Source organism: Delphinus delphis, chromosome 15 (assembly GCF_949987515.2).
Source record: "Delphinus delphis chromosome 15, mDelDel1.2, whole genome shotgun sequence".
Classification (NCBI taxonomy): Eukaryota; Metazoa; Chordata; class Mammalia; order Artiodactyla; family Delphinidae; genus Delphinus; species Delphinus delphis.
In genome coordinates this window covers 86386359-86395778 of record NC_082697.1, presented here as the reverse complement: position 1 = coordinate 86395778, position 9420 = coordinate 86386359, and the positions used below count along the sequence as shown (strand labels likewise).

Genomic DNA, 9420 nt, shown 5'->3' with positions numbered 1-9420 from the left:
TGTAGGAACCTGGTGACGGCTCTCCAGCAAGTGCCTGGTGGGTCAGAGGCCTGGCCTTTGGGGGGGAGCATGGATGTTAAAGGGGCGCCCCTTCCCCGGCCTCGTTCGTGTGGCCAAGAAGTCCTGGAGCCCAGCGCTGACCTGGACGTGACCAGCACACTCCTGCCCATGGACGACCAAGTGACCGGGTGTGGCCGCTCCCTGCTGCCGGGCTGGCCGGACTGAGAGCCGTGGCTGGGGTGAATGGGCCTCTGTAGCTCGAACCATTAAGTTGGGTTTCTCAGATCCAAACTTCATGGATCTGGTGTCTCCGTGATTTATATGAAAATGCAGTAGCAATTTACTGCACCTACACCCACCCTGGCTCTCGTGGGCGGGAGGAGTGCTGCTGTCACCTGGCGCGCTGGTGAGCTGCGTGATGGCAGGTGCAGCCTCCTTGGTTCACCGTGCAGTGACTTCCCTGGAGACTGCGTTGGAAAAGTTGAGCGCAGCATTCAAGCAGTGAATACGCCTGATGGTTCATGGGAGTCGGCCCTGGCTTGTGGTGCAGACTGGCAGCGTGGGAAAGGGGCTTAAAAGCCATGTCCTAAAAATCAAGAAAACCCGCAGGTCATTTCAAGTTTGCTTTAGAAATGTGTCTTTGGGGAGAAGTAGTCCGAGGGGATTATTTCATCAAATGTTAGCTGGTGGCATGTGTCCCCCTTTGGTGGGGACAAGCCTCCAGGGCCAAGGGCCAAGTCTGGTGGGTGCAGATCTCAGGCAGGCGTACCTGCAGGCCAGGTGAGGCATGTAGGAACCCTGGGGTTGCCATGGCGTTAGGCGAGGGGGCCCACCCGAACCACGTGGGCAGTTCCTGAGACACTTAAGGACCAGCTGGGCTCCTGGGGCCCCGCTGATGTCAGCGGGGCAGCGTGGGGCTGACAGGCAGCCACGTCTCTCCTGCTAGCATAGCAGGGAGCAAGGAGCTCGTGTCTCCAGCCAGCCAGCCCTCCCACCCCACTGCCGGCCCCTCCCGGGCCCAGGGCAGCCCAGCCAGGAGGGAGGTGGAGCCCAAGGACCAGCTGCTCACGGGGAATGTTCTCCTCCGCGTGCCTGGCCAGCGCGTGGCTGCCTGACCCGCTGCCCCAGGTGCCTGCTTGTCACAGGTCAGGTCTCTGTCGTCAGCCCGGGTCCCCGTCCAGGGCTCTGCCCCTGCTCTGCTCAGCCTTCCCTCAGGGGACCTGGTGACCCCTGCTCCCCACCTCCAGATGTGCCTTCACCCTTGCCCTCTGAGTCTCACTCCCCAGGGAGCTCAGGGCCTAGGCCACAACCCTCAGATGCAGTGGTGTAGACGCCCCCTACCCCGGCCCCATCAGGTCCCCCGAGGCCTGTCTCCTGGGTGACGTGGAAGCTCAGCCCATTAGACGGGTGAGCAGAGGCTCGGCGCTTGCCCCTGACCTGTAGGCTGGTTACAGAGAGACCCTGTCGTGACCCCGGCCCCGTTCAGGGAGAACTGTAAGCTACCGTTTCTACCAGGAGGAACTTTCCCATCGTACAGACGAGAAAGCAGAGGCCCGGAAGCATTGTGCTGGCTTGCAGGCGGCTCACAGCTCAGTGACTAAGGAGGATTCGAGGCCTGGGTCGGCGCCATCCCGGAGGGCCTCCTGTGGGACTCCCTTAGAACTGGGCTGGAGGTGGGGCAGAGAATGATGGGAAACAGAGCCCCGGGATTTTCTACTCAGAAAACCAACTTTTGCTCTGAAAGTGCTCACAACCTGCGTGAAGGTTTGGGTCCCTCGGGTGGTGGGGTAAAGGAGCCGGGGTGAGGTGGTAGGACTCCTTAGCCGCTGTGTGACCTTGGGCAAGTTGCTTCACCTCTCTGTGCCTCAGTCTCCCCAGTTCAGACTAAAGAGGGTGGCCTGATCACAGTGCTCCTCTCAGCACCATCGTGAGCTGTGAACCGGAAGTCAGCACCCGGTGGGGCCTGGGGGTTCAGCGGCCTTAACTGCTTCCCCAGGAGTGGGAGGCTCTTGGGAGGTGAGCGGGAGGTTGGGCTGGGGTCTCCGTGCCCTGGGAGGACTAGGAGGCAGCTGCCGCGGTGTCCCGCCAGCAGGTGGCGCTTCGGACCCGCCCGCTCAGCGACGCAGACCGCGAGGAAGGGGCCTCCGTCATCGCCCACAAGGCGGGGACCGGGTGGGGCTGTGTCACCGGTCGCGGAGCTCGCCCGCGTGCGATCGCCTCCCTCCCTGCCTCCCTCCCTTGCGGAAAACATCAGTGCTCACAGTGGCCGGCACGTTCCAGACACTGGGGTGGAGCCGGGGGGAGGGGGGACTCAAGGGCCTGTCCCCCACGGCCCCAGCTCCCTCCCTGGTGGGGGTGGGGTGGAGTGTGGGCGTCGAGCAAGAGAGAAAGTATAATGTCGGGGAGCTGAGAGCACGGAGAAGAATGGAGCGGACAGAGGCGGTCACTGACGACACGTTTGAGCAGCCTGGCGCGGGGTGGGGGGAGATCGGCGGTGGGGGCTAGGTGTGCAGTTGGGAGAGGGCCCCTGCAGGACCCCGACGGCACGCCGTCACGCCGTCACGTCGCCAAGGATTCCTGCTCCTTGGGAACAGGCTCAGAAGCTGAGCTCTCAGCGCAGAAGTGTCGTTGCCCGTGGGAGTTATCACTTACATTCTCGTGCGATCCGCGCTCACCGTGGTCTCACCGTGGGGCTCGGCGTGGTCCAGGCGGCTGCAGGACTGGGGTGGGGCTCGTGCCGTGGCTGCGCTGGCTGCCACCGTGGAGGTCCCTGTCCGTGTCCGGGGGAGCAGGGCGTTTGCAGGCACCATACACCTGTCCTCTCCAGACAGCCAGGTGCCCGACTCTGGTCGGAGTGTGCATTTGCCTGTCTTCCTTCCATCTGTCCGCAGGAAGACGTGTGCCTTGCCCCCCCCAGCACTAGTGGAAGGCGTCATTTCTGGATACAACGCGGCGGTGTTTGCCCACGGCCCCTCAGTGCTGCCAAAGGCCGGTGTCCCCCGGAGGGAATGAGGTTGGTGGCAGCAGAGCTCTTCCTAACAGCACAAAGCACCTCACGCGTGCTGGCCTTGCACTGGTCCCTCTGCATCCGTTGGTTCCCTTGGTTCTTTCAACAGCCCTGAAAGGCAGGTAGAACGATCCCCCTGTCACAGATGGGACAACTGAGCCTCCGAGAGGTAAAGGGACTTCCCCAAGGTTACACAGCTGGTAGGAGTGAGTGTGGAACTCAACCCAAGCCTACACTTTTCTGCCCATGAAAACCGCAGATTTCTCCTCTGCAGTTACAAGTTGGGGTCGGCAAACACTCGCGAAGCTAAGCTACCCCTCCGCCTGAAAACTAGAATCACAGAGGGTCAGAGCTGGACGGGCCTTAATCCCCTCCCTATACAGGTGGGGAAACTGAGGCCCTGAGAAGCCTGGTCCGAAGTCACAGCTTGTTTATGGCATTCATTCATTCTTTCTTTCATTCAGCGAACATCAGGGAGCACCTGCTGTGTGCTATGCTCTAGCAAAGGAAGAGGGCCATCTGGTCCCTCCTACAGGGCGAACCGGGAAGGAGGAGGTGAGGACCCCATGAAGCGGGACTGCTTAGAAAGCTTAACACGTACGTTAATTCTCCTATTACGAGAACAACACGAACACCTTAAAGCGAATTTGGAGAGAAGTGCAGACATCTCTTGGGCCTCCCTCCTCTGATACTGTCTGCATCTTCGCTTTGTATCCTCCCGCTTTCCCTGCCCAGGTTTTCTTCCCCAGAGTAGCCATCAGGCTGTTCAGACAGGATTTTTTTTGTTCTTGTTTCCAAAATGGAAACTGAGCATGTCAGAGCAGCCAGGGCGGTTTGCACAGTACGGGCGGCAGGTGTGACCAGGCTCCGGGGGTGGGGGTGGGGGCGAGCCCAGACCAGGAGCCCTGCTTTGGTGGGCATCCCATGCCTCCCGCAGGTGCTAGCAAGACCCACACGATGCTGCCATGGATGCGGGGCCCGGCAGCTACCTGCAGATGCTCACTGACCTCTTCCAGGCCATCGAGGAGACCCATGAGAGCACGGACTGCAGCGCGCCCATGTCTTACCTTGAGGTGAGCCGCCCACCCCCTCGGCTGCCCTGCCTGCAAAACGGGCCTGATCATGAGTGCAAAACCCCACCTGTTACCCCAAGGGCCCCCCAGCCTGCGGGAAACCTCAGGGCATCCCAGACTTCCCTGGAGATGCAAAGCCCCAGTGATAGGTAAGCCCCTGTGCTTCTTTTGCATCAGACCTACTGCTTCCAGCGTTTCTGTCTCATCCCAGATTTATAACGAAGTGATCTGGGACCTCCTGAACCCGTCCTCAGGGCTTCTGGACCTGCGGAAAGATTCTAGGGGCAGCATCCAGACTGCAGGCATCATGGAGGTCTCCACCTCAAACACCCAGGAGGTGAGGGTCACGGGGGCCCACGGAGGGACCTGTGGCTCCTCCACGGCAGCCACGCTCACCAGTGCTCACAGAGCGGAGCCAGACGCACGGCTCCAAAGCTGCTTTCGAGCTAAAGGAACAGCAGACTTCCGCAGCACGTCCCCACTCTCCTCACCTGTGCTCAGGGCAGACATCACCAATGGATCACGCACTCTTCCCTCTGCATCCAGACGCAGGTGCGGATTCTTTCTTGGCAGCACTCCAGGCAGTCACAGTCAGAGTCGCCTTCAGGTCTGAAATCTGTTTGCCATCTTGATCCTAAGTCTGGCTCCCATAACGAGGGCGAGCTGTAAACATTTCTGCAGCCCTCTGTCTTTCTCTCTCCCTCCAGTCTCTCTGTGCAGCCCTTGGGGTGGGCCTCCCGTCTGCTCAGAACATTTCAGAGGCTCCCAATTGCCTCTGAACAGCATGGACTCCTCGGCCCCCAGGCCCTGGATAACCGTGTGCTCTAGCCATGCTGGCGTAGGCATGAGGCCACTTGCCCTTAGCACCGTCCCTCATGGGTTCCAGGTGCAGGAGGGGAGACTTCTTGCCTATTCTTTAATAACAACAACCATATGGGTCTGTCTCCACAATGCTCTGTGGTCCTAGCATGCCTGGCACACAGTAGGTGCCCAGCAGAGGCTCACTGGCTTGATTTCCATAGCTGCTTGCGCACAAGTGGATTTCAGGCCACCCGCCAACTCCAGCAAATCTGTACAACTGCCTGGAGTTCCATATGGAAAAGGGCTCGGTGGGTTAGAGATGGGTAATCCATTGGTGATGTCTGCCATGGGTAGAGGAGGCAGAAGTGGTGCTATAAGTGTCAGCAATCTGCCATTCCTGCTGGACTAGTTGACTCGATTAATTAATCTCTTCATGCCACAAACCAGAAATTGCTTCCACTGGATGTGGTTCTGCCATCAGCATCCCAGCTGGGGAAGAGCTGCCCTAAGGAGCTCGGGAGGGCACGTCTCCTTCTCATGTTCTGCAGGGAGTGTGTGGCCACTCAGGGGCCCTTGACTGTCTGCCCGCTTCTGCCTCTGTCCTCAGACCATGCAGCTCCTCACCAAAGGCAACTGGCAGCGCACACAGGAGTCCACCGCCACCAGCAAGATGTCGTCCCGCTCCCACGCCGTGCTGCAGGTCACTGTGCACTGGCGCAGCCACGGCACAGACATGGCAGAGGAAATGCACATTGGGAGGCTCTCCATGGTGGACCTGGCGGGCTCGGAGCTGGCGTCTCAGGTGCCTGTCCTCTTCATCTCCGTTACTCGCCTTGTGTCCATCTGCCCTTTAGTCTGGGAGCAGGACCCTGTCCGTCCTTGTTGCACACTGTCTCCAGCACCTAGGACAGCACCCGGTCGAGGGGAGGTGCCCACTACACGTTTGCTGAGCGAATGAATTCTCAGCAGGTATTGGGGGTCACTCCCGCGGAGCCAGTATTTATGGAGGGCTTCCCGTGTGGCAGGCTCTCCCGGGCACCAGGGACGTGAAGATGAGCGAGCCCCAGACCCTCACCCGCGGGGGGCTCAGAGCCTCTGGGGGCGGGCGGGAGACAGATGTGTAGCTGGTAGTTACAGCATGGGGAGGCCTGTGCCTTGAGATTCGGGGTCACACAGAGGCTGTGGAGCCCAGAGGAGGGTGGGGCCTCAGGGCTGAGCCTGAAAGGTCATCAGGAGTTTGGTGGGTGGAGGGAGCAGCGTGGCGGGGGTGGCTGTCGGGATGCCCTCCGAGGACCTTCCTCCTGCGCCCGCGCCCCTGGCTCGCTGTCCTTGTTGGCACGTGTCGCTGGGAGCGAGGGTTGTGCTCACCGTTGCCCCAGGGGCCGGAGCAGTCTTTGCGGACAGGGCCCAGCCCAGCACCAGGAACAGAGAAGGTGCCTGATGGAGGCCAAGTCAGAACAGCAGTAATATTATCAACAAGGGACATTCTCACGTCCCTCTGATGCGCCAGGTGCTTCGTGTTCACCATCCCCCTAACCCCCGACACCTGGAGGGCAGGCGGCCTCGCGCCTGGTTTACAAACGCCCCGCTGAGACGGGGTGGTGTGATCGTGCCTGCACACAGGTATCAGGTGATCCGGCCTTTGGACCTGGAGGGAGCTGGCCTAGGTCCATGCCTTTCACTGATGACATTTGTCCTCCAGTTTGCAGGCTACGCTCTGAGTCCTGGGGGTTTGTCAGTCATTGCATTGCTTCATTCAGTCACTCATTCATTCACCTGCCCTGCACCTGGCCCTGCCCTGGGTGCCTGGCCAGCTGGCCCAGAGGCCGACAGGTTCAATGTATTGTGTTAATATGGTATGAAATTTGAGGTACAGTGAGGCCAGCAGATCAGAAGATGACTGCCATTGGAGAGATAGTTTGCTACTCACAGGTCCCAAGAGGAGGGGGCAGGAGAAGCCAGGCCGGGCCACACGTGGAAGCACCAGGGTTGGTCTGGAGGCAGAGGGAACAAGGGGAAAACACGGGCCAGAGCCTCTCTCGTGACTTCCATGGGAAGGCAGGCTGAACACTGGCCAGTTTGAATAATTCCAGCAGGCTCTGGGGCACAGGGCCCATCCCTGGTTGTCTGGTTGCTGCCCTGGGTGATGAGGGCAGGTAGACAGTGGCCCAGAGTGTGGGAGCCCCAAGGAGGAGGGGGTGTGGTGAGGGCTCTGGGTTGGCTGGTTTGCTTTTGAAAGGTGTGCTCACGGGTGACTTGTTTGTTATCAGAAGGAACTGGCAACCCTGGGAGGGGCAGCAGGGCCCCAAGATGACAAAACATTAGGATGCAGAAAATAAAAGATGGTTCATACACAGACAGATGTGGGTACAGACAGTTTCATGCAGACCAAGCCGAGTGTGATGGAGCCCTGGGAGTCTGCCCGTGCCAGCTGGACTCGGCCATGTGCTCGGGGGCAAGGTGGAGACCAGCCTCCTCAGCTCTTAGCTCTTGGGGAGGCCATTGGACAGGGTTCAGGCCCTAGGTTCTTGTTCTCCCTCTGCTCCAAATAGCTGTGTGCCTTTGGCCAGGCCCCTGTCCCTCTCTGGGCCTTGGTTTTAAGCTGTATGCTCAGGGGGCCCAGCGGGCTGTCTTCAGGTCTGGTTGGCTCTCACAGTCTGTCATTTCTTCACAGAAAATCACTCACAGAAGAGTTTGTTCCAGGGCACAAGGCCTCTGAGAAAACCCCCGAATTCTGGGGCACAGACACGTGACAGCTGCCATGGCCTGGTCGTGCCGGCAGCTCCCACTCAGTGAAAGGAGCAGCCCACGTTCGCTGCTCGCTTCTGTGGGCCCACCTCTGAGCTGGCCTCTTACACGCGTTGCCCGCCAAATCCTCACCATGGCCACAGCAACTGCCTCTTTGGACAAATAAGGAGACTGAGACAGGCTGGGAGACCTGTCTGAGATGTCATTTAAGCCGTTCTCAAGCCGTGCTCCAAACTGGCTCTAAAACCCATGTCCCTTAAAGAGAAAACGTTATTTTCCTTGCTGATTTCAAATGTAACCAAATCAGTGCAGAAGATATGGAAAATGTGGTTAAGCTAAAGGAAGACAGTTAAAGTCCCCACAACGGCTGCCCTGAGAGGCAGGCATCCCAGCAGCAGTTTGGCGTGTGTCCTCCTAAGGCCCCTGCAGGCATCTTTATACATTTGTTCAGTGCTCAGACATCCAGCCACACTGTGGGCCAGACGCCTGCCGGTGTCCAGGCTCTGGGGACAGATGGCCAACCCAGATGACAGCTCCGTCATGGAGCTTAGGTTCTGTGGGGAGCAGTTAGGGGAAAACAAACGCATAAAAGAGCAAGATAGTTGCCGAGAGAGCTAAAACAACTTGGAGGAAATATACAGGGTAGCATGTACCCCCGTGGGGTGAGGGGGCCTGGGCGCTCCCCAGGAGGACCGCTAGCTGAGACTGGGAGGACAAGAAAGCTTCGGCGTGGGGGGACGTTCTCGCGAAGACACACGCGTTCGTATTTTTATCATAAAAAGGGGACTGTTCCGCCCAGGCATCCGTCTGAGCCCTTCTTTATCTCACTTCACAGAGAGCATCTTTTCAACATTGGTAAACAGCTCTACCTCACCGCCTTTCCTGGCTGTGTGGTATTCCACTGCAGAATCTGGTGTTGTTTCTGTCTCCAGTCCCTGGGCTGTGGGAGTGTAGTCAGAGCGTCCACCCTGAGCCTCCCAGGGTGGGATGGGGTTATCGCATCCTCTGGACCTCAGTCCCCTCCCCCTGGGGCCTGGGGTGGGGAGGTGGCGGGGTCGGGGGCGGGGGAGGACCACTTCCCCGCCAGCTGGCTTCTTCTCACTCAGACCCAGAACCGAGGCAAGAGGATGAAGGAGGGCGTCCGCATCAACTGCTCCCTGCTGGCGCTGGGCACCCGCGTCAACGCACCCAGCGAGAAGGGCGGCAGCCAGGCGCAGCATGTGAACTCCCGGGACAGCAAACTCAGGCGCACCTGCTGAAGGTATGAGCCCCTGGCCAGAGACAGGCGTGGCTGCAGCATCTGACTGCATCTTTCAGGATTTACCTGGGCCTAAGGGCCCTTCCAGGAACCCCTGAAAGCAGGAAAATCTCTGCTTTATCTGGAGAAATCATCTCTAGTCACTGCTCGAATCCCCCCTTCATCCCTCTGAGTGTGGTCCAGCCCATGCTTGCACACTCCCAGGGACAGGAAGCTCACTACCTCACCAAGGCTGCCTGTCTCATCACAGACGGTCTGAGAAAATTCCTCTTCATACTGAGCTGAATGCTGTCACCTTTATTCTACAGCAAGGCAGGGTGTAGGTAAACAGATAGGCAAAGCAACAAATAAATGGCTCTGTGAGTTTGGCCTCTCAGTCTAATCTACCTGCATCAGAGTGGAAGTAGGATGGGGCGGGCCTGCAGCAGGTCCATCTCAGCCTGTGCGTCACCTCCCTGAGCATTGACCCCTTGGTCCAGCCTCAGCTGCCCTTCTCAGGGTTTGGAGCAGGAACCCCAGATGGGCTGGTCCAG

General features: G+C 59.2%; 1 protein-coding gene across 1 annotated transcript; it reads left to right on the top strand.

The window, feature by feature from the left end:
• Positions 1-69: 69 nt before the first annotated feature.
• Positions 70-8888, top strand: LOC132437704 (kinesin-like protein KIF19). Its single transcript, XM_060031026.1, is given in 8 exon segments — positions 70-188; positions 1356-1407; positions 2093-2172; positions 2892-2978; positions 3945-4080; positions 4292-4417; positions 5489-5683; positions 8736-8888. Coding segments are annotated over 8 exon segments (948 nt in total).
• Positions 8889-9420: the final 532 nt, after the last annotated feature.